At 39.2% G+C, this 22,082-nt stretch overlaps 1 protein-coding gene across 1 annotated transcript; it reads right to left on the reverse strand.

The window, feature by feature from the left end:
- Nucleotides 1–2,582: 2,582 nt before the first annotated feature.
- Nucleotides 2,583–20,822, reverse strand: cop1 (COP1 E3 ubiquitin ligase). The gene is made up of 20 exons (XM_044219850.1): nucleotides 20,099–20,822; nucleotides 19,879–19,938; nucleotides 19,090–19,187; nucleotides 17,956–18,020; nucleotides 17,696–17,815; nucleotides 11,536–11,604; nucleotides 11,217–11,276; nucleotides 10,954–11,033; nucleotides 10,332–10,395; nucleotides 10,006–10,120; nucleotides 9,321–9,456; nucleotides 8,953–9,096; nucleotides 8,623–8,731; nucleotides 8,362–8,443; nucleotides 8,122–8,238; nucleotides 7,333–7,450; nucleotides 6,827–6,951; nucleotides 6,263–6,423; nucleotides 5,843–5,887; nucleotides 2,583–3,730 (listed from the first exon to the last, which is right to left on the reverse strand). Exons 1-20 carry the CDS (start codon nucleotides 20,437–20,439, stop codon nucleotides 3,713–3,715), a joined length of 2,127 nt encoding a protein of 708 aa, XP_044075785.1. The 5' UTR covers nucleotides 20,440–20,822; the 3' UTR covers nucleotides 2,583–3,712.
- Between the last annotated feature and the right edge of the window lie 1,260 nt (nucleotides 20,823–22,082).

Consider the following 22,082-nt stretch of genomic DNA (forward strand, 5'->3'; position numbering starts at 1 on the left):
GACTTGATAAAAGTCAGAAGTATCAATAAATCAAGAGATACAATCTCATTTTGACTTAAGTCACAATTCTGACTTTGTATCTCATTTTGATTTTCTAAGTCAAAAATGTCATTTGGTATAACATCATTTTGACTTCCTATGTTAAAATGGTACTTTATCAGGCTACTTTCTTATCCCATAATTTTGACTAAGTCAAAGTTCCCTGGAGTCTGCTCTGAGGAGATCATGACCTGTTGGCTCTTTCCATTGAAGGACACACTCATGAGATTTCCTTTAGCCATTCCTTTGACTGGAATAGCTAAAGAGTAACTCCAGACATAAGTTATTGTCCTGGAAGGACTTGTCTGATAAGTACGACAGACAGACGACCTCAGTCAGTGCAATACAAAATACAAAGCATGAATGATGATTGAAGGACTTTCTGCCTTCCTTAAACAATGAAAAATAAATAATTACATCTGAGATCACACATTCAGCAAGATTTATGATGTTGACTAAGCCATGCTATGTGTTAAGAGTGTCTCAGTTTAATTAGCACGTGGCTGCATCAGTACACATACCAAGATTTTGTTCAGTGATCAAAATATGTTAATTTTCGAAACATTTAAATGTAGTTTTGTACGGCTGCCACTAAATGTTATTGAAGAGTCATATTTTACTGATAGCATCTTCCCAACCACCATTAATCAATTAACACCTAATCAAATTAACCCAGAGCACTCAGCTCATATACAGTTCATAACTAGCTGTTCACATTTACAATACTGGAGAGGATTAATTAGTGGGATTTGTCAATATCTGCATAAACCTGGTGTGACAGTAAAAATTCTCAATCAACAGATACAGCTTTTCTCCGTTTTTGGTAGACTAGCCACCACTTCAACACTACATGCTTTTATACTTTTCTGCGCATCCCAAATTGGGACAGAATGTGGCTTTCAGGCCAGGCTTTCATCATGACATCTAATGCTGGATAAACCTGGCTACAGCTCTGGGTTGAGCCTCTCATCCATGATTTCATATTACATTTACTGCTTGTAAAAAGTCATTACACAAAAATGCACGGTATGCATACTGTATGTCCTTATTTTTTTACAGTTTAAAGTGAGATTTAAAACATTTAAAGTTCCTACACAACCATGGTCCACCCACACAGGTGTTGTGGGTAGGTTGCCTGATTGGATGTCTTTGCAGGACTGTGCAGACGTGTACAGACCGACTGACTAACATCTCTCTCACTCTCATATTTGTAAAGGGTCAGACATAGGCTCTTTTCACAGAAGACATTTTGACATGTCACAGTAGGAAAAGGTGTAAATAATAAAATGAATGATGACTGAATTACATTTCCATGTAATAGATGCTTTGGTTTCAGGGTCATGGTATTGTGCATGCTGGCTCAAACTATCATGGCTTACTGGGACACTTTTTAAATTGTATTATTATTTTATTATTGTTATTATTAGTAACACCTGTGCCTTTCCTACTATGACAAGTCAAAATGTCTGCTGTGAAAGAGGGCTGTTTACATCTTTATATTTCTTATTAGTAAGCAGTTGAGTGACCTCACACAATTCCTGGCATAGCTCTGCTATCCGCTAACTCCAACCTGAGCAGAGGTCTAATTAGCCAAATTCATTGAAAACACCTGTGCAGATGTGCAGAAATATTAATTAAAATGCTGTCTTATTACAATACATAAATCTTAGAAACTCATAGAAACTCTTTTGTTAGCTGCTCACTGTCACGTCAGTGCACACAGGAATAGAAGTACTAAGCAAAAAAATAATACACTATAATACAGGTCAGATAAATTAAGTACCAAGTGGGTATAAGTATAAAATTAAAATAAGTGTAAAGTATAAAGTGGATTACCGGTTGATGATAAGTACGCGCGGTATAATAATACAATATAAAAATATAAGTAATAAGTAGTATTGCATGTACTGTCAAGTGTAGCTTATTAAGATTATTATGAGGCGGTGGATATTGCACAGCAGTAATAGAAGTATGAATAAATATCAATCAATTAATCTGAAAACAGAGTATATTGCACAGGTATACAGGTATTATTTCAAGTATTGCAGTGATGTTAATGATCCAATGTCCAGTTTATCAACTTAAGGTCATATAGACCAACACTTAGAGGGAGGAGTTAAAGAGTTTGATGGCCACAGGCCGGAATGACTTCATGTGGCGCTCTGTGGTGCATTTTTTTGGGGGGGATGAGTCTTTTGCTGAAGGTACTCCTTTGTATCTCATTTATTTTCTGTTTGTTTCTCTGTAAAACTTTCTGTTCATGTCATTTTAATTTTGCATAAAGTTAAGGCTTCCTGTTTAGACCACTAATCCTTTGTTTTCACTGTTTGTCATGGCATTACAGAAGACAGCTTGAAATTCCCTGAGTAACAGAGCCACAATGGAAGTTATCTTGCAGTAATAGGTTTCACACATGAAGTATAACAGCCCTGGTGCAAAGATAACATTTACCCATTACCAACAGTTAACACATAACTCAGTCAAGAGAATGCTTGAAATGCCAAAAAATAAATCTAATATAAATATGACCAAACATGATAAAATTGTTTCGAAATAATTTATTCAGTTATACAAATACAAAACACCTCTCTCACTCAGTTATCATAAAATAGGTAGGTCTTGGCGGTGTTTACCAAATCCTCTCCATGTCAATGATCACCACTCCACAGAAACTGACAGCCTGACGTTACAATGCAGCTCAGTTCAGATCAGATGTTTTAACCTACAGTATGTGAAGAGTAATTCCATTGCTACTTTAAAAAGAACTAAATCTGATTCTGTGAGGTTTCATTTTTCAACAAGCAACAAACAGCTCACGTATGTGGAAAAATAATCCAGTTTGATATAGCACTGTGGATCAATGCTTTAAATTACATGAGAAATCGCTGTGATCACAGACGAACATATCAAATCTCATTTTGTTCCGATAGTAACAGAAATATCAGACGAGTTTCTCAACATTTCCATAATCCACTGGTCTTCCTTGATTTCTGTTCACTACCTCACATTCTACACTCTTAAGCCAGAAAAGGGACTGACGATACGCTTGACAGAATGAAATTCAAGTCATATTTATTAAAACTGGTTTCTCTCAATCTCAAAAAACACAAAAACTACACATAAAGGGGAAAAACAGAGGACTGACAAACAATGAGGGGGGATTAAAAGCTTCATGTGAAGACATCATTTTTGCATGTCGTTTTGTCTTGTGCTTTGGCCTTTAAAAAGGAAAATGCATCACACTAGTAGCGTTTGGCTGGATGTACCCATGAGAGCAAAAACTTAATTAAAAAAGGTACAAGTTTTGATTTGACCTAAAACCATAAAGAGGTGTTTTATTGTAGCTGATATAACTTTACTGAAAAGAAACAAAAATGCTTTCTAAAGTCACTTGTTCCATTTGTGCCCAAGCTAGGTCCTCTGTTTTTTTTGCTGTAAAATGACAGCACATCTTCTCCTGCTATACTGATGTACTGGTCCAAAGTCTTTACTGCTGTCTGTAATTTGTAGCTCATTAAAATAAGACAGCTTCAGTTCTATTTCAGCTCTCCTGGTGTTGTCGGGTATCCTAATTCAGCAGGCAGCCTGTGTGCTCCCTGCATCAGACTGATCCTCTACCAAACAAAGAGAGGCTGATGGTGGTTCGATCACACACTGAAGATATGGTGTCCCTTCAGACGAGCTCAAGTACCTGTATGGAGAGAAAAGATAGACCTGTTATCACATCTGTAGCGAGCTGTCACCGTCTAAGAGTTGAGACAATAAGATGAGCTCAGGCATTGCTTTGATAGGTAACAATAAAAGCTGTATCTGTATTGCTGAAGGTATACAAGGCCAGTTTTAGCATGTTTATACCACATGGATGGAAATTTTCCATGGATGGACAAACACAATTGGAAAATCAGCTTTGCTCTGTTCTGTATGTAATGTAGACTGGACCTGAAACCCCAAAATCCACAGTTTCACCACACAGTCACGGTGTAGTGAAAAAAAATTACTTATATAATAGCTCCTGTTATTGTAGGCTATACAATATAGGCCACAAAGGCAGATAAAGGAAGACATTTTGAGACAATATAAAAAAGGTACAGTTCACCCAGATAAACTTTCCCACTTAACCTTTGTGGTATCTAGCCATGCAGATCATTTTAATTTGATGTAGTGAGGTTTTTCAATTTCTGCCACTGAGACTTCTGCCGCCACCCTGTGCAAGGAAGGTGAATGGCATTTCCTTTTTTGTACAAAGCATCCAGAAACTGTAGTTTGACATTTGTTCTGTCATAGTCCATATGTAAAGGCATTGCATTTGGATTATGGATGTGCCTTTAAAACATCATAAAGGTTAACCTGCAAAAAGCAGGTTGCTATTGTATTAGATCTGAAAAGATTACTCGATTGACATAAAACTAATTAGCAACTACCAATTAATTATTTCGGCCATTTTTCAAGCAAAAATGTCAAACATTCTGCAAGTTCAGTCAATGCTAGTTTTCTGTCAATCAATTGATTCAGCTCTAACTAGGCATGATAAAATAATCTGGCACCTGATGCAGTAGGGCTCTGGGGTCTCATTTATAACCGTTGCACAAAACAGGGCCTGAAAAAGGCGTATGGCACTTCCCATGCAAAAGTTGTGATCTAACCTAACAGGAGAATTGGGAGACAGGGGAAATTGGTGCCGCAGATGGTGAGGTGGTGAACTGAAGCCAGACTGTTTAATGATGCCTCTCGCACATTTCATTTCACTTAATATAAAATGTTAATTGTAGATCCACGTTATCATAAACATTCAAACCAGCAATGTTATTTGTACTTGCGCTTGTGGTGACCCATAAGTACAATTTTAGTCGTTATATAGTTTTTCTATGTAAAATCACTGCAGTGAACACGACTGTGCTGTCAGGCGCACAGCGCACTGAGAAACCACGGTGGCGCACACACACTCTGCCTTCTCACCCGGCACATCTTCACCACCTGCATATATGGATTGTGTAAATTAGCAAAGTCTGGAAATAAAGTGACAGCTCTCGCATACCCTCATTATCAATCAAAATGCAGGCCAAGCATTACGAAACTACAGGGTGGGGGATACCACTGAATGGCGTGATCATTTTGGTAAGGTCTGAAGTAATCAGTATGATTGTTGTACACATATAAATACTGCGGTGACACTGGGATGTAATGCTGCATGATGTATGCACTGGCACTGCAGAGGAATGGAAGGATCAAGAGGAAGCGAGTGTTCAGGGACCACGAAGATTTCCTGGCCCATGATGATGACTGGCTAAAAGGCCTATGCCAATTTAGTTTCCCTAGAGCTGTGCTCTTGGATCTATGCGCTGAACTGAGTCCGGCATTAGACAGACCAACTCGACGGAACTGTGACATTCTAGTACAAATACAAGTAGGCTAGCAGCCCACAAGCACCTCGATTTCTGTGTCCGAAAAAGTCATTTTTTTCGTCTTCCTCTCGGCTGTTGCCATGATTCACAGTAAGCAGGCTCATTTATATGCATCAGTATCCATGTGGTGCTTTGCATTATCTATTTATGGTTGAATGTGGGCGTGTAGAGGGCGGGATATGAGGCTGATCCACACATTTCCAGGTGGACTGTGATTTAGAAAAGGGAAAGTTGCCTACAGGTGTTCTTATGCACAGTTTTATATATCTGAATTCTTTTTGACACACGGCATTTTTAGCTTTTGTGTGCACGTACACTTTCAGTAAGGATCCTATGCACTATTTTATAAATGAGACCCCAGGTTATTAGCATGTCTTATTTCAAAGTTTCAAAATACAAACCTTGATTGTTCCTTGACTGTTTGCAGCAATCAGTACATTTGACTCCTGAAAAACAAAATATCATTAATAAAAACACAACACAGTGTAAGTTCCTCATGGATATTTGATTACCTATAGTGCAATTTGTTTAACTAAATGTGACATAAAAAAAGACTCTCTTGGGAACCATGACTTGTTCAATTTCTTTTGTGGAATAAGGCAAAGTAAATGTGAAGAGTGAGTTCTTCATATCACAATATCACGTGGGCTGACGTCATTTAAGTATATCATTTATCTTTTTCATAGCTCAAACATGTTTCCATCTCGACAAGAGATGGTGTGCATTAACATGTGCTGTTAATAAACCAGTTGCTGTCATGTTCCTTCTGGTATAGCATATGTAAAATTTACAGCAACACCATAATAATGAGGTGGACTCACTCCATCAGGCAGGGCTCTCCAGCACACAGCACTGACAAACTCATTGGTGTCGTCTTCCTTTTTGTCCTTGTCCAGGACGCTCTTCACTGTGTCAAACTTGAATGTTAACAGTGTCTTGGAAAGTCCTTTGTAGTACAGGTACAGGGAGTTGTTTTCACTGCCTGTTCAAACACACACACACACACACACACACACACACACACACACACACACACACACACACAAAATGTGATGTTTTATTAAGATTATAATTCAAATCAATTTTATTTATATAGCGCCAATTCATAACAGAAGTTATCTCATTGCGCTTTTCCTATAGAGCAGGTCTAGACCGTACTCTTTACAATCATTGTTAGATTGGTATTTGTATAGTTACAGGGCGCTGGGTGCTGTTATTATTGCCTAGGGGGATGAATAATAAAACAGTTTCAGATTTTGTCCTAGAATGGTGGAATTTGCTTGCAGTGGTGCCCCTGCTGAGCAAGTATCAAGGAAATGCTGTATTACTGATTCATTTGCAACACGGTCAGTACTTTTTTTTCTTTTTTAAGAATCAATGCTTACCACAGGCAACATAGTCTCCATTGGAAGCCAGGCCCACAAAGTTCTTCTCATTGATGTGACCCTTGAAGGAGCGCAGGCAGTGAGGTTTGTTGACGTTCCACAGCTTCAGTTGACTGTCTGTCGAACTGCCGATGTAAATTCATAATGAGTCAAGAATTGCAGGGTATTAGGTGACATGACTTGATAAACCCACTTTTCACTAATCTGTGGTAGAACATTATTAATTGTCAGCCTGTAAATCTGAGTTTTGTATGAAATCCATAAAGAAAACAACACTATTAGCCATAAATATGCCAACCTACGTATTTTTGTAAACACTGCAATGTAAAGCAGTTGCTATAGGGACAATTTTATAAGCATACAGTATATAGTATATGGTGTAAGATTGTCTTTGCAACAATATACCTTGGAAATAAAAAGATGTTATTCATGACACTCTGGACTTCTTGTAATAACTCTTGTATATACAAAAATATAATTTACTGGCTAAGGCTAAACTGACTTACGCAGAAACAATTTCCTCTCCGTTGACAAACTTGGCGTAGGACACTGCCTTCCTGTGGCCTTTGAACACCATGATTGGCTGCTTAGTGTTGCGTAGGTCATAGTAGTGGACACAGTGGTCTGTAAGCAAACAAAAAAAAATGATGGTATGCATTCAGATGGGAGGCATGAAAGAACACTCAAGAAGAGGGGGCAAGGGCTGTCATCTCTCAGTGTCAGTCATATCCAGTAACCACCAAGGCAAGCAGCCATGGTGAAATGATGGTGCACTGCCTTTGTTGACATTTGCTAGTGTGTGTTTCTCCATCAGTTCTGTTTTTGAATGAACACTATGCCTGCTGGCTTTTATTCCAGTGTCCTAGCTTTACCCCAGACAGTAAACAACTTCAAGGTCAAGGAGGGGTTTCCTTTTCCAAGCTTAGTGGACTTGGACCTCAGAGACACAGGGAAAGGGGTAAATAAGCCAGGGCAATTCACCGCTGGATAACTGAGTTTTTGTGCTGCTATGTTCATCCAATGTTAGGTACTTGAAGGATTGTTTCTGTATACAAGAGAATATTTCTAATTCTTATATCTCCTTTGGGAGAGTAATAAATGAAGTTTTCAGAAGTTTGTCTGAACCGGCAGAGTCTGTGTGACTACAAAAGAAATGTAGTCATCTAGAAGGAAAAAACTGCAGTGGTGTGAGGTGTGTGTACCCTGTCAGAGTACAACAATAATAATACATCAAAATGAGAGAAAAACAAGTTTATTTGCCTGTGATTTTGAACAGAGACCCCCACCGAACTTACCTGCGCAGCCAAAGGCCAGATGATACCTGGAGGTTGGACTGAATTTAACACAGCAGACATTGGCCTTGGCCTCGATGCTAGCTACCGAGTTGTCAAGATTGGTTGACCATAACTTCACTGAAACACAAAAACAGACAAGTGAACATTTCACCATGGGTTAAAGTAGGGTGTAACAGAAGCTGGAAAGGTAGAATATGATTTATATCTGAAAACCTGTCAGACATAGTATTCTTCTGTTACCTTTAGCATCGTCAGAACCAGAGGCTAACAGCTTGGGGTCCATCAGATTGAAGTCAACACTCCAACACCGTTTTTCATGTTCCTGAAAAGAAAGCAGAGGAAACCATAAAAAGCTGTCACAAGACAAACATTAAAATGGATAGTTTAAACTAAGCGATCCATGTAGTCAAATGCGCAATTTAACAGTGTTGAAAATTCCATTTAAGAATGGAAATTGACCCCTTATGAAAAAAGTGATGCTCTAAGACCTAAGTGTCATACCTGGTAGACTTTGGACCTTTGGCCAGTGAATCCATCCCACAGGATGACAGTACCCTCATAGTCACTGCTGGCCAAAAGATTCTTGTGATAGCTGCTCCAGCTGATACAGCTACAACAAAGAAGATTGGGATCACTTTCACTTTAAGATTCAAGTTCACAGTCTTAATAAGTGCTTCATTCACCATTTCTTTTGACTCAGGCCTTGGTTTCTAGAATGATTTTGATTAAGTATGTTTTTTCAAATCTATGACCTAGAAAGAGCATTTTATGAAACATGAGTTTGATCTATACAGACATGCTCAACACATGCCCCAGTATTATTTCCCCTACCTGATTTTAGAATTGCAGGTCATTTCATTAACAGGGTAGTGGATGTCTACTGCATCCTGAATCACTGTGCCGTACTCAAAGACCTTGATCTTCTTGGTAACACCAGCGATGGCAAAGTAGTCACAGTCACGGTCAAACTCAATACTGAAACACATGTGAGAATACAGTCATTGATAGTTAGTGGGTTGAAAAAGATAATACTGATAGAAAACGTTTGTGCCGCCTCTCGTTACAATGGATAGTAACAGGAAAACATCATAAAGCCAGCCAATTCTATACAAAATGTTAATCACACCCCAAGCCCTCAAAGACCAATGTCACAAAGTGTATAAGACCAATATACAAGTTCAGTCATTTCTTTTTTGTACCTGGAGACAATACTGGAGCCGTTATAGAGGTCACTGGCGTACGAGAGGGTGGCGAGCGGCCGCACGGAGTTGTAGCGGGTGAATTTAGACAGACACTCCATAAAGTCATCCAGCTGGTTCAGATTCCTGCCTTCGTCTGAACACAACAGACACACACTATCAGAATACTGTTCACAAGGAGCAATGGACATGAACTATATACAATATTATGTTATGGGGAAAAAAAGGGAAAATATAACCATAATGAATGTTGAAGGAGCTTCATGTCACATTTTAACAGCAATTAATTCTTTTCACATTAATATAATAACCAACCTGTGCAACCATGTCAGGTTTCTCTGGAAACCTGTTGGGTTGCCTTGCAGCACAAAAGAGAATGATGGTGTCATAATTCCGATGCGATGAGCCCTGCTAAGAGCCGAGACTTCATCAGAAACACCCACTCTGAGACAGCAGGCAGTGAGGTTTGTGGTAAATGTGGTCTTCATTTTAAGAAATAGTAACTTTAGCAATAACACTGGGGTGAGGCAGACACTACCATCCATCCATGTCCTCCCTTCATGCAACTGTTCTCCAGTGACGTACAGAATCAGAACACCACATACTTGTCTGACAACAGATGTTTCTCGAGAAATTGTCAACAACTGTGAGAGAATGATGCCACCATTCTCTGCAGGATTAATACCTGTGATGCGCGACATTTTGTTGGAGAAGTAGCACTGCTCCAGATCTTCAAAATGAGCCGTCAGCCTCTTCCTCCTTGATGCCAGGGTGCTGTTGTACCAGGTCTGTCTCTTCCCCTGGCAAAACAATAAGTCATACGGACTTGTTTTTTGAGGGACTTTTTTCTCATATTCCTTTGGAGGCAAAACCAAGGGCCTGCATCCATATTACAAGTCAAGTAAAATCCAACAAGTTCATGATAATAACAGTAATATCTGACTCTCAAAGAGGGTTAGAAATTGATTTACAAGCAATCAGCCAAACAGTATGTGTGTTTCTCTGACTTACCTGGGTTGTTCCACCAAATCCTGGAGGCTGGCTGTAGTCTGGTGGCTCAATAATACTACTGCAGCTACTCAACAAACAAAAAAAACACATAAGGCACACTATACAGTAATACAGAAGCCCATAACATCTTGACTATAATATATATAGTGGTGTGAAAAAGTGTTGCGCTGTAATTTGCAACTTGCATTGCTAGTTACCGCAAACGCTTGATTGATTGCAGTTGTTGCTGCTAAGGGTGGCCCAACCAGTTATTAGGTTTAGGGGGAAATCACTATTTCACACAGGGCCATCTAGGTTTGGATTTTGTTTTCCCTTAATAATAACAACCTTCATTTAAAAACTGCATTTTGTATTTACTTGTGTTATCTATGACTAATATTTAAATTTGTTTGATGATCTGAAACATTTAAGTGTGACAAACATGCAAAAAAAAAAGAAATCAGGAACGGGGCAAACACCTTTTCACACCACCATTTTCATCAGTAAGGACCATCTGTGCTGTGAATGGGTTTCTGTTTTAGTAAACAAAGAAGCTGAATTTGGTTGATTGTACTGTGTTGATGATGCACTCAATTGCTGTAAGTATAAATATAATTTGTTAGAGCACAGAGATCAGCTATACCTGGGTGCTGGTGAGGGAGCCTCAACATTAGGCACCGTACACTCTGCCTCCATCATTGGAGAGTACAGCCCGCTCATTTCCTGGAAAATTACAGTAATAACATGTTTGTCAATTTCAAGCTGTGATGACGAGTAACTCCAGTTGTTGCCATTTCACAATATGATTTCATAATCCTGTGTACTGCTCCTCTACCTTTCCATTTAGAACATACTGTGAATGAGGGTTTGGTAACACATGAAGGAGGGCTATAGGTTCTCTGTTACCTCAACACGCTTAATGTCCTCTTCAAGAAAGTTGAGCTCTTTCTGTAGTTGCTCTAGTTGCTGTTGACAGAGCCAGAAACACATAAGTATGCCTGCTTGTGGACATTTTTTAAAACTGTTTCATGACATATAGATTGTTTTTTTACACACGTACTTAAAACTTTGTTTATTTTTTGTTACTGTGTTTTATTTGTACAAAGTTGAGTTTTCTCCAATACATAAAATATTTAATATTTTCATTTTCACTTGCATTGTGTTCCCAACAGACCAGTCTTTGTACATCAGTACAATTATAATATGAATATAAAAACAACAGTACCTCTCTCTTGTTTCTCCTGGCTTCTTTAAGGAACTCCATGAGGATCTGTCTCTGAGCTGCTTGGGATTCCTAGTGGTGAGACAGACATATGATTACATACATAATCTCAACTGCAAGTGAAACCACAGAATACCTTTGCTTATCCTCTAAAGAGATAATAAGATCATACAAAAAACATTTTTAGTCGCCAGTGTGTCGTGCGCTAGTTGAGAATTGGGAGACAGGGGAAACTGGCGACGCAGATGAGGTGGTGAAATAAAACCAGATTGTATAATGATTCCTCTCATACATTTCATTTCACTTAATATAAAATGTTAATTATAGATCCACGAACATTCAAACCAGCAATGTTATTTGTACTTGCGCTTGTAGTGACCCATAACTATTCCTTAAGCACCTTTCAATTGTAAAAGATATAAGCCAACTCAAATATTAAATCAATATGGATTGTGTAAATTAGCAAAGTCTGAAAAGTGACAGCTCTCGCACAATCACTACACTCCATACCCTCATTATCAGTCCTAATCATAATGCAGGCCAAGCATAACAAAACTGACAGAAAAAAATGTATTCCACCTTCAAATGATATCCCAGGGTGGGGTATGCCACTGAACAGCGCGATCATTTTGGTAAAGTGTGAAGTAATCAGTATGATTGCTGTACACATAAATACTGCGGTGGCACTCGTGCGTAATGTTGCCTGATGTATCCACTGGCACTGCAGAGGACAACACGAATGGAAGGATCAAGAGGGAGCGAGTGTTCAGGGACCACGAAGATGTCCTGGCCCGTGCTGGCCGATTTAGATTACCTGCTGTGCTCTTGGATCTATGTGCTGAACTGGGTCCAGCATTAGACAGAACCGCGCCATTCCGGTACAAATACAAGTAGGCTGGCTACTAACCACTCTGAGGTTTCTTGCAACCGGCTGTTAGCAGCGGGAAATAGCCGACATGTGTGTGTTTGATATGATCAACAATATATAATGTTTACCTTTCTGCCTGAAGACCCTTTTGGGAATAATATAATTCTGTTAGACTCGCTGCATGTTCTTTTGTTTGTGACCCCGCTGCTGTGGCCATCAAACAATATGTGCTTTCTAACCTCCACCTCACAAGCACCTCGATTTCTGTGTCACAAAAAGTAATTTTTTTCGTCTTCCTGTTGGCTGTTGTTGCCATGATTCACAGTAAGCAGGCTCATTTATATGCATCATTATCCATGTGGTGCTTTGCATTGACTATTTATGGTTGAATGTGAATGTGGGCGTGTAGAGGGCGGGATATGAGGCTGATCCACACATTTCCAAGTGGACTGTGATTTATGAAGGGCAAGTTGCCTGTAGGTGTGCATATGCACGGTTTTATAAATCTGAATTCTTTTTAGCACACGGCATTTTCAGCTTTTGTGTACATGTACACTTTTAGTAAGGATCCTACGCATTGTTTTATCAATGAGACCCCAGGTCCTGGGGTCCTACAATTATATAGAAAACCAATTTAGAAGGTACTGCTTTAGCCTCTTAATTGTACACATTCTGAGGTTCACATTGACATACACACACTCATTTCTTCTTCAATTGTACTTCCCAAGGGTGGAAATAACGAATTACATTTACTCTCATTACTGTAACAAAGTTGTTTTTTGTGTCCTTGTATTTTTTGAGTATTTTTAAAAATCTGTCATTTACTTTTACTTAAGTATTCTTTATTTCAAGTATTGTACTTGAATCGCATCTGTTATAGTCCTGATAAACCATGTGAGAATGGAACAGAAGAAAAGAAGCTAGAGCAGAGAAGAAGCTGCTGGTGTTTCTGTGACCGCAGGAGGGCAGAGCTCCATGTCCAGTAAAGTGACACTCTGGAAAAGATACATGTTCTGAATGTATTACGTTCATTGGTGGAGTGTAAAGTGGAAAAACACTGCAGACGCAGGGTGGCATATTACACACGTCAAGTGCTCATCCATTGATCTACACCATACACCGTATGTGTATATATTATATATAGTCAATGATCTACACACACGAAAGACAGCGACAACAAGAAGTGAGGACAGGAAATCGAGCTGCCACCACGGGAGCCAGGATGTACAAGCAGGGAGCGAGTGGAGTTTATTTAATTTTAGCCTTGTAGATGCAGGCACAAGTGAAATAGTTAACACTGCAGTGAAAAGCAAGCAACAAACTAGTAAATAACATCTGTAGTTGGGTCAACATTGTATTGAAGTACAAAATAGCTTTTTCTCTGGAAAAAAGCGTTTTTTCAAGAGCGGCAATGCTAGAAATAGGACAGTGGTGTCAAGGGTTGCGCTGCGCTGCGTCCAAGAACACTGGCGCGTGCCCAGCTGCAACCTGTGTGGGGTCTGTACATAGGGGCGGAGGTGTGTTTTGGACTTAAGGGGGTGTGAGGAATGAGAATGCACCCGGGCCCGGCCTAGCAATTTGTGAACAAGGTTGCATTTACCTCAATCAATCACTGATTTAATACACCACCCGGAGAGCACAGCCCAAAGTGACACCAAATCAAACACACCCAAAATGTTGCGTGACCCACAGGTGCATGCTGATTCTAGCTAACGTGCGCATGGTGGATGCTCTAACAGTGACTTATAAGTTCACTAAAGGAACTTGTGGTGAGGTGTGCACAAGCTTTCTGCTGTTTTTGACTGGTCATCCCTGTCACAGTTGTGACTGCAGAGTGCTAATTCAGCTCAAAAGTGATTAGATTTGTTATATTCCTATCCATGGTGGAGGACTTAAAGGAGTGCAAGGCTCACAGGATGCCATTCAGACAGTTGAATACAACAACAAACTCACTGATGACTGTAATACACTCTCCAGTGGCAAATGTCAACAACCACTGCATTGCCTAGCAACATTGCACGTTTATTCAGAGTACATTTTAACAGACCAACTGTACACTTTTATCTAAATACATTTTTTCACAAGTAATTTTATTTCTCCTTGAGTAAGATTTCTTTAAAGTTACAGTACTTTTACTTGAATAAAATATCCTAGTACTCTTTCCATCCCTGGTACTTCCACTCAAACTAAAGCACTGCAAACTAAAGCTCTGTTGTCAAGAAAAGAATGATCAAAATAAGGAACAGATTATTAGGAGCGAGTATGTTATTCAATTCAACTACAGGAAACAATCCCAAACCCAAGGGTTTATGGGTGTTGAAAGACAATTTTTGACAACTGTGGCTAGAAGTTTCTCATGCTTCAAATGTCTAGCATAACAAAATTAACCGAGAGCAGGAAGTCAAGTCATATTTTGGACTGATGCTCTTATTTGGCCATTTCTTTATGTGGCCTAAACTAATACAAAACACCATAGAAGGTAAGCCACAGCACCCACTGCAGATATTTCTATCAATGTTTGCTTAAAGGAGCAGTATGTAGGGTTTAGTGGAATGTAGCGGTGAAATGGCAGTTTGCAACCACTGTAACTGTCAAATATATTCTTTTGTTTCTTGTGTACCCACCTCAAGGCTGTTTGACATCTGCAAAAATGTGTAAGGTTGCACCTCTGCTTTTATGACACTACTCTCTGAATCAACTTGAGAAACAAATCAACAAGATGAATAGATATGGCAACTATGAAGAGAGACAACAGGCTAGTGTAGCTTAAAGGTTTGATGAACAACTATGAGGGAGGAAAGAGTCAGTGTCTAGAACTGTCTACAAGCTAATGTGTCCTTCAAGACATATCAAACATACACAAAGAAAGAAGAGTTGAGGAGAACTTGCACCAGGTGAGAGTTAGAATCATCTTTGACATTTCTGTTTTGCAATTTGTTACTTTGACACACAAATACACAGATAGCAATACATGTGCAACAGCCTATTGGTTACTGGACTAGCTCTTGTGTGTGTCTGTTCATATGACATTCAGACAGAGACGTCCCGCGTGTTTGTGCATGTGGTGTGCGTGCATGTGGGTGTGTGAGGGAAATAAATATAAGTGTGTTGAACAGAGAGAAAGCTAAAGATTGTGTGTAGCTCCCTCTGGAAGGCAATCTTGACAATGTGAACAATGCACTGTTCCTTGCTAATCTTGTAGAGTGTTTGCAATTCAAAAGCAGATACCAGATACTCAGTGAAATTTCTCCTTGCATGTGAGGCAAATCAATTTCAAAGCTAGTTAGGATTTTAACACTAAGAGAGTGCTGATGTGACAGAACATAAGTCAACAGGATAGGTTGTGGCTCCTACTTCTCTTTTCCTGTTACTTGTTTTCATATTGCATGGATTGTAAAAGACACAAAAAGGGGATGTTACAGGCTATTCTGACAGAGCGATCTACATCAGTGGAGCTGAGGTGGAGAAGGATACTAAAAGGCTTTTAAAAAGTTTACCCTGCTGCTGTCTGGCAAGCGATAAAGTATCTGCTGCCGTACGGAGCAGCTTCTTTCCTCAGAACCTTGAACAACTCTTAACTCTTTCAACACAGCCTGAAGCATCTCCTTGCACAAAAATGACAACTAATGGAAGATGTAATTCCAATATATGTCAATGCTCATGCTGTCGTCTCTCTAAGAGGACCACATTTACAGGATGAGCTCTGCCGTCGCTGACTGGAATCATCAGTCAAAAGCCCCCGAGTCGAACCACATCAGTCAAATGTTTGCAGTTTTTTAAGATGCACTATTGTACACAGAGCAATGCAGGATAACATGACAAACTATAAACTTTTACAAACGGTGTCTTCTTGTCTCAAAATTAACCAACTACAAAACAGTGACGGGAAAGAAGAAGGGTAATGATAACGGAGCACAGCGTGACACAGCAGAGCAACATGTTTCTGAGCAACTACTAAACCACCTATAAAGTTTACTGCATGTCTACTGTATAAAAGCTAGTATAGTGCCTGCTGTCATGCTCAGAAAACCATTATATACAACTCTGATTTTAATGAAATTCCTTTGTTGTCCTTCAAGAAGAAAATGTGGAGACTCTTAAATTATTTTTTTAAATTATTTTATCTTTTATCAAGTCAAGACAAATGGTTATGGTCCAAAACATGTCCTGTGCAGAGTTCAGTTCAGTTCAATTCAATTTATATAGCGCCAATTCATAACAGAAGTTATCTCATTGCACTTTTCCTATAGAGCAGGTCTAGACCGTATTCTATAATAATATTTACAGAGACCCAACAAATCCCACCATGAGCAAGCACTTGGCAACAGTGGCAAGGAAAAACTTCCTTTAAGAGGCAGAAACCTCAAGCAGAACCAGACTCAAAGGTGGGCGGCCATCTGCCGCTGCCGAGAGTTGCAGGGGATATGCAAACAGATTCAAACCCAGCACTTTCCTGATGTGAGGCGACAGTTCTAACCACAGATTCCAGGGTTTCTGCAGTGTTCACCAAATTATATTTAATAAGATTTTTAAAGACCTTTAGTTTAAAAAACACATAGAATGCTATCTAACACCTTTTTCACTGTGATACCAATACAAGAATTACAGAAAACCAGTAGGGACAATAGGGCCCACAATTATTTATTAAGAATAAGTAAAGTTTTTGACATGTATAATCACATTTGTCAGTACAGTGAGTGGAGGTAATTATATTCATTTATTTATTGATGGATGGCTTAACAGATTAAAAAATGATTACTTAGTTTTTGCTAAAATTGACACTTCACCCTTATGAAATGATAAGCTTCCTAGCTACTGCAGCAAGCAGCAGCAACAGTGTTTGCTACAGGTCTGATGCTGACTGAAACTCCACAGAAAGGACTGAACAGCCTCCTGCATGTACAATCCACTGTTGCAGACTTTTAAATACCTTTTTAGAGGGAACTGAATGCAATGCTACAGACTTACAGATACCCTGGATTCACTATACCACCCATTTTTCAGTGTAACCTACTAGCATTAATCTGTTATAATCATGCTGTCGAACTTAACTCTCGTGCATGATTAACCCCCATCAATCTGTGTGAATCTTGCATTTGGTAAGTGACTGTATGTTGGAATGGAATAACAGGTTATGAGTCATCTGTGACTCAAATAATCATAATTACACTTTTTAATCATGGAATATTGTCCTATGTGATTCTAAGCAGCCAAAATACAGATGCAAAATGTAAGAAATGGTTGGAACCAAAGAAAGTTAAATGCGTGTCTGATCACCCTTAGACCCTTACTTACCGCCTCCAGCTGCTTCTTCTTCTGGACCAGGAGTTCCAGCATCAGATTGACATTTGCCAGGTCCAAGTTCTCCTGGTCAGGACTCAACACATCCTGGAACACCTGCCACCTAGACCCATTCTGGGGGTCAGAGACACTGATCAGTTACAAGTAACTGACTTTTCGATCAATGTGAGAGCGAAAATAAGAATGTGTGACTTTCACAGTATTCACAGAAAGAGAGAAACAAAGAAGTTACAGTATGTATGTGTTGTACTTACAGGATGATCTAATTTTAGTCTCTTCTCCTCCGACCTTTGTTTCTGTTTAAGGATCAGTTCATTTACTGGAACGGGGTAGGGGTGGGTGGTGAAAGTTGGAAAAGCTACGTAAGTATAAGACAGAAACACAACCAGACTGCGACTTAAAGGAGCAGTGTGTAGGATTTGGTGGCATCTAGTGGTGAAATTGCAGTTTGCTACCATTTGAATACCACTTGCCTCACCCTCCCCTTCCAAGCGTGTAGGAGAAACTACAGTGGCTGCGAAACTCGCTAAAGGCCCTATCTAGAGCCAGTCTTTGGTTTGTCTGTTTGGTTTGGCTACTGTAGAAACATGGCGGTGCAACATGGCGGCCTCCATGGAAGGAAGGGGACCCGCTCCCTCTGTAGATATAAAGGGCTTATTCTAAGGTAATGAAAACACAACGATTATTCGTTTCAGGTGATTATACACTGATGAAAACATACTCATGAATATTGTATTCAATTTCTGCCAATAGAGCCTCCTAAATGTTACACACTGGTCCTTTAAACAGTAAAGCAATGATACTTTGGGTGAGCCAGTTTAGCTGTGGTAAATAAAATAGAGATAGCAATGATATCACTACCAGTTTCATTACCATGATGGCTATACTTTCAAAAACACATACAGTAGACTTTAATAGCACTTTATAAGTGAACTTCACCTGGAGTCTGTCTTGTTCAGGATGTGAAAACAAGCAGCATTACATACATGTATGTATTTGATGAACTATTTATCACTGATACGTTTAAGTCCAGATGACACAAGGAGTGTGCATGCTTTTGCTGACCCTCATTTTAAATTAATTTTAAACTTAAAGAATTTCATTAATTCACAGAATCTTCCTTTTACTTCATTGTAACAAACATTATACACATGTCAAACAAAAAAATCTAATTATTTAATTCTAAGATCATTATGTCGTACAGTACAGTGGATATGCGCTATGAGACAACTGTGTCTTGACATGCAAATACATAAATTCATAGGACCGATGCTTCCAACACTTGCATTTCAGAATTGTTTTCTGATCATTAGTGAAGGCAGAAAAAAAAAATATAGAGCAACACCTTAGACAAAAACAAACCTCAACCTTCTGATTTAAATACCTACCAAGAAAGTTTGGGTAAAGCTGATCCACGTTATCGACAATATAGTTACACTTGGGACATCTGTTGCTGTCCTCCAGACTCTGGCGGATACACTTGAAACTGCAGGAGGGAGAAACAACTGAATACTGTGGAAATAACTCAAACAGTACAAGAAAATGAGGACAAAAGAACACTGTTACAGTGTGAGTTACAAGTAATTAAGTTAAGCCATGCCTAATGGTGCTGAAATGCCCGTGTAAAACTATGCCAAGCGACAAATTTGACTTCTCTATTCTCATGTTGCTTTTGGACATCTTTATAGTAAATGTTTTAACCTTTTGTTGCACTATTTTCTTCCTGTTTGACATCAATAGTCACTCCACCTACATGTGAACACATAGTCTGATCATTCATGCCACATTTCCAGTCCAAATCATCTAACAAATACTACGAAATATTTTGCAAGTGCAAAAAAAGTGGCTTTTAACAGTGATTCAAAGACTGGTTTTGGTTTATTGAAGTGGGGAAACCATAAACCAAACGTTTTGGTTTTAGAAGAAAGTAGAGTCTTCTTCCGTCCCTACCTGTAAGCATCATTAATAGATGAAATGTGCATGGTTATTTTTTTTGGCAAAGTCTTTGACAACTGACAATAGTTATTTCTGACAATCTTGTATATGCGAGCCTACCTTTTTTCTACATTTTGCCATTAAACAGCTCCTCAACGGGTGTGTCATTGTTCTCAAACAAACTTCAAATCATTTGCTGTGAAACAACTGTCCCACTGCCTCACCTCCCACTGAACACTTACCAGAAACTGTGCCCACACTTTGTCATGTGTGCCTCTTCTATCATTTCGAAGCAAATGGGACTGGAAAAGTAGACAAAAAGCCATGTTAAGTGCATGTCAAAATTTTGATTTGAAACTTTTGAAACATTCACAGTAAGCTTTCAATACCACGCAACTAGAATCTACAGAAAAGAACATTTTCCAAAAGCAGTCTTTCACAATCAATCCAGAGAAAACTAACCAGACAAAATCGTTGCTTTTATCTTCGTACGAATTCAAGAGGCCGTTGTAAAGGGGTGTTTGATGGAGGGTTTTCTTTCTGCTGCCTGGGGACGCAGAGGGTCTGCTCAGAGAAGCAAAACCGCCCCGGGACGACGGCACGGCGGCCAAAGTTGGCACCGATAAGCCGCCCTCCCCGGTCCGGGACGGTACCACATTTCCAGAATTGTTACCATTACTTGTTACGGCGTTGCTCCCACTGCCACCGTTTGTGTTCCCAGTCCCTCCTGTGCTGCTGCTACTTGTGCTGGGCACTGAACTCGCCCCACCAGCGATTTGCTGTGGCCGGTTGCTTGACATCATGCAAGGCCGACTAGAAACTCCCCAAAATCCGCTGCGTTGCTGTTCAGAGCATCCGGACAGTGCTGCTATTTGGGTACTTTAGCAGGTTGGCTAACTAGCTGGCTTGCTTATATGCTAGCATCCTGGGAGAAAACAACAGTGACCAAACCCCCAGCGTATTTAAACGTGTCCGTTGGCGTCTGCCTCACTTTTGTCACTGACGGCGTATTAGAAAATCACTGTAATATAGAGGACTAAAAGGCATGGACATTGAAACGGACAATTAAAAAAACACTACTGCGTTGTCCAGAAGATTAGCCGGCTAGCCACTGTTAGCTACGGAGAAGAATCTCTTGAGTTTCCTCGATTACCCAGGTACCCAGTATACTCCCGTCATTAGACTACCGCCTCCTAGTGAGAAGGAGTGTAACTGCGCTGATGGAAATATAAATACCACAGCTGTCCATTTGGATTTTATTATGTGGTTCTAAGTCACCAGAACAGTTTGCAATTTTTTTTTTCTGGCCAAATTCATTATTTCATTAAAATCAGCAAGAATACAGCACTATACCCAGTGACCAGAAAAATAACCCCACCTTTATATTGTAATCCTATACAAAAGTGCTGTAATAAATCCTACCTTTGTGAAACTGAGAATTGGAGACATTTTTTTTCAACTGTATGGCAGTTTGTAGGCTGTAGTGGTGTATTTGTGCTGGATTCCATTATATTGTAGTTTTAGTATTTCTTCCTTCTCCATTCATGTAGCTGAACTGAATAATGAAATCTTGGGCAGGGAAGTTCATTCTTGACTTTTGAAATAGTGTGTGTGACAGAATAATCTCACACCTCAAAGGTCCACTTACCAGTCTTTTCTTAGCTTTCAACCCCATCTGCATCTGATGCTATTAAAAGCTCCAAAAAGCAAATAAATTGACCTTTGACTTGAGATTATTTTGTCACAGATAATGAATCCAGTACACCAAAATTGAGTCACCACACAAATATGTAAAACAGTAGTCTTGAAAAAATCATTCCAAGTAGGAAATCTTATATTGAAGGCATTTTGCATTGCATGTGTCTAAATTTCTGATCACATAATAATCATTTTAGACTTAAACCAAATTTATATCCATGTTCAGTTTCTTTTCAGTTGGCCATGTGCATGCTAAGTAATTCCCTCTCATTACACTGAAATTCTCAGTTGAAACTCTGGAAAAACAACAACAACAGCAACAGCCACAACAAAAGTGCATAAAACTGTACTTCTGTCTTAACAAATTGTTGCATTAAATGAAAGCAAATTAAGGGCTTCCCATCAGTTGTAATCAATATCCTATATTTAATAAAAGGCCAATATATCAGCAAATTGAGAACAATAATATCAACAGACAACACCAGAATATTGAGAGCAAGCTTCATAGCTCCAAACTTTATTAGAAATACAGTATTGGTTATACATGTTATATATGTATATAATGCCATACTTCAGAAGGTTAATATGAAAATATCACAATATGCACAAAGTTATTAAATGATCCCTAAGAGGTTAAAAAGTCCCCCTCAGAATATTAGGAACATTATGATTATACCTGAGGAGATCAAATGTACCTAAAAGCATATTGAGTATCACAGACCCACAGGTTCCTTTGGAATATTCTAGG

Source organism: Siniperca chuatsi, linkage group LG13, assembly GCF_020085105.1.
Source record: "Siniperca chuatsi isolate FFG_IHB_CAS linkage group LG13, ASM2008510v1, whole genome shotgun sequence".
NCBI lineage: Eukaryota > Metazoa > Chordata > Actinopteri > Centrarchiformes > Sinipercidae > Siniperca > Siniperca chuatsi.

What these genes read in the sequence shown, in the direction of transcription:
- cop1 (XM_044219850.1), bottom strand. Translation starts at nt 20,439, where the DNA reads ATGATGTCAAGCAACCGGCCACAGCAAATCGCTGGTGGGGCGAGTTCA. An exon ending in AAAAGCAACGATTTTGTCTG is followed by an intron (nt 19,939 to 20,098) that starts GTTAGTTTTCTC and finishes CTACTTTTCCAG; the next exon opens with TCCCATTTGCTTCGAAATGA. An exon ending in GGAGAGGAAATTGTTTCTGC is followed by an intron (nt 6,952 to 7,332) that starts GTAAGTCAGTTT and finishes TTACATCGGCAG; the next exon opens with TTCGACAGACAGTCAACTGA.